At 60.7% G+C, this 2,577-nt stretch overlaps 1 protein-coding gene across 1 annotated transcript in view; it reads left to right on the forward strand.

Moving 5' to 3' along the window:
• The first annotated feature begins 611 nt into the window (after positions 1-611).
• LOC108285628 (zinc finger protein 282-like) overlaps positions 612-2,577 on the forward strand; it is a 3,937-nt gene continuing 1,971 nt past the window's right edge. The window contains exon 1 of the mRNA XM_017502913.2: positions 612-926. Coding sequence (XP_017358402.1) covers positions 762-926 — 165 coding nt within the window. The 5' untranslated portion in view covers positions 612-761. The remainder of the gene's footprint in view (positions 927-2,577) is intronic.

The following is a 2,577-nucleotide window of genomic DNA, read 5'->3' on the forward strand; positions in this document are numbered from 1 at the left end:
GTGTTTCTCAGGCTGGTCTCAAACTTCTGGGCTCAAGCCATCCTCCCGCTTCAGCCTCTCAAAGTGCTCAAAGTGCTGAGATTACAGGTGTGAGGCACCACTCCCAACCCAATTTCAAGGTATTTGAAGAGGCCGCTGTTAAAATGCACTGCACTTTACTTGGGAGAAAGAGCTCAGCCCTCTTTTGACACCTTAGCACGAATCCCTTCTCTGTCATCCATAACAGTGCAAAAGCTTTAGGATGGGTCCAGGTAAATCTGGATTGGGAGGAAAGGGAGTAGGGGGTAAAGTCTGCAAAGGAATGAGGGAAGGCAGAAGGCCGGAAGAAAGTGTCTGAAGACAGAATGACTCTTGCAAAATTTTCAAAAGGGTCAGGCACTGTTTTCTCCCGGGATGCCCAATACATTGGCAGAATTAACAGAAATCAAGCCCACAGTCCAAGTCCTCACATAGTTTGGGACTTTAAGGTCGGCCATCCCAGACTGAGGGGGCCTGACTTTTGGGCCAAGCCGCCGCCTCTCAGCTTTGGGGCGGCGGCTGCCCCAGCCCAGGAGTGGCCCCGGCCGTTCCCCGCAGGCGGGCAGGAGCTCCGAGGCTATTGGCTGGCGCGCGGGCTGCGGAGGGGCGGGGAGCGCCGCCGAAGGGGACTGTTTGCTCCTACGGGCTGTAGATGGAGCTGTCCGGCCCCGGCGAGGGGGAAGGCGCCTGGAAAACGTTCTTCTTCTCCCTGGCCGGCCCGAGCGGGGAACAGCACTCCCAGGATGCAGTTTGTGTCAACACGGCCGCAGCCTCAGCAGCTGGGCATCCAGGGCCTGGGGCTGGACAGCGGGAGCTGGAGCTGGGCCCAGGCTCTGCCCCCGGAGGAGGTCTGCCACCAGGAGCCGGCGCTGCGCGGGGAAATGGCCGAGGGAATGCCGCCCATGCAGGTGGGAGAGCCCCGCCGGCGCCATGGCTGCGCTGCCGTGGGGGCGGGGCGCGGGCTGGGCCGCGGGACCGGGCCGCACCGTCCTCCGGGAGCCTCGCGGCGCCCTCCCCGCGCCCGCGCCGAGACGTGGCCCGAGGCGGGCGGGGCACGGCCGGGCTGCGCGGCAGGCAGGGCGGAGCGGGCCCGACGCAGGCCCGGAGCGGCAGGCCTGGCCCGCGCGGCGCGGAGCAGCGATCTCCGGGCCCGAGTGCGGAGGCCCCGAGTGCGGTGCGGGGGCGGGGACCGCCCTTTCCGGGACCCGGCGGAGCCCTGACCCAGTGGCGGAGCCCTGACCCAGTCGCCGAGCCGGGGCCCGGGGCTCCCTTAGCGCCCGGCCGGCGGAGGGCTTCGCGGGCAGTGCTTCCGCCCGGCCGCAGGAGTGAATGCCTCGTCCGTGTTTACGCGGTGGCCAGTTTGACGAAGAGATTTTTTTAAATGTTTGACTGCCACCTTTCACCAAGTGTAATGAGTAATTCACTTTCCTCCTGCATCGAGTGTGAGCCAGGAAAGGGGCCTTGGAGAGGTGACTGTGGGGTCTTTCCTGCGGTTGGCAAACTTGGCCTCAGGTTGGAATGGCCTGGGCAGCTTTTAAGACTCCTGAGTCCTCGCCTCTTCAAAGAGCTCAGGTCTCTGCCGGGTGAGAGTAGCACAGGCTCCATCCATGATCTCCGTGAGCAGAACCAATGCTTCAGAATTGGGTATAAAACCAGGGGAGGTGGATCCTCAGAGAGGCCTGAGAGCTTCCCCAGGGAAGAGCCTGGGCTGACCCTGGGCCAGGGCTCCTCAAGAGCCCCTCTGCTCGCCACCGGCCTCTCAGCTGGGTGCTAACGAAGGAGCCAGGAGCTGCTGTGCTGTGTTTGATCATTTTCAGAGTTAGGTCTTCAAACCTGAGAAAACTAAACTGGTCCCAGGACTTTCTTAACTTCAACTGTCGACCCTGTCCCCTTCTGTGGGCTAGGGTGGAGTGGAGCCTCCGTGATGGAGGAATGGATGCTTTTGATGGAAATACCAGCGCCTCTTACTCAGCAGGGCCTGGCGATCCTAGGACCCTGCTCTCCGCTGTGCTCTGCACTCTGCCCTGTCCCAGAGCAGGTCTCAGGAAGTTAGGACTGTGTGGCCATTGCTGCTGCTCTGAGTCAGAGTGGGGCTGGCATGTCCAGATTGCCTCAAGCAGCAGGCCTTCCCTTTTACCAGCCTGAGGGACCTCTTCAGCAGCCATCGGGAGGACAGAAGATGACACCTCCTCCTGTCCCAGGTGTGAAGGAGAGTCGGTTCCCAGCCTATGCAGTCCAGTGAGCCCTGAGTCTGACACCGGGTCCTAGATGACCAGTGAACTGTCTGTCACCACCCTCAACTGGTCCCCCTTAGCCACAGGGCTCAGCTCCCAATTTGCACCTATTAGCCTACCTTTCCGGAGTGAGGGCTCTGTGCTGGAAGATAAAAGGGGGAGTCCCCAGGCCATGGGGTACCCCTTCCTCAGGAAGCAAGGAGGGGTCCTGGAGGAGTTTCTCTCTTAGTTCTCTTGGGCGTGAGGGACATCCCCTTTTCACCTCTAATGAGTGACCCTTTTTAGTGAACCTATTTTCTTTTTTTTTTTTTTTTTTTTTTTTTTT

The sequence above is a fragment of the Cebus imitator genome, unplaced genomic scaffold, assembly GCF_001604975.1.
Source record: "Cebus imitator isolate Cc_AM_T3 unplaced genomic scaffold, Cebus_imitator-1.0 Scaffold304, whole genome shotgun sequence".
NCBI lineage: Eukaryota > Metazoa > Chordata > Mammalia > Primates > Cebidae > Cebus > Cebus imitator.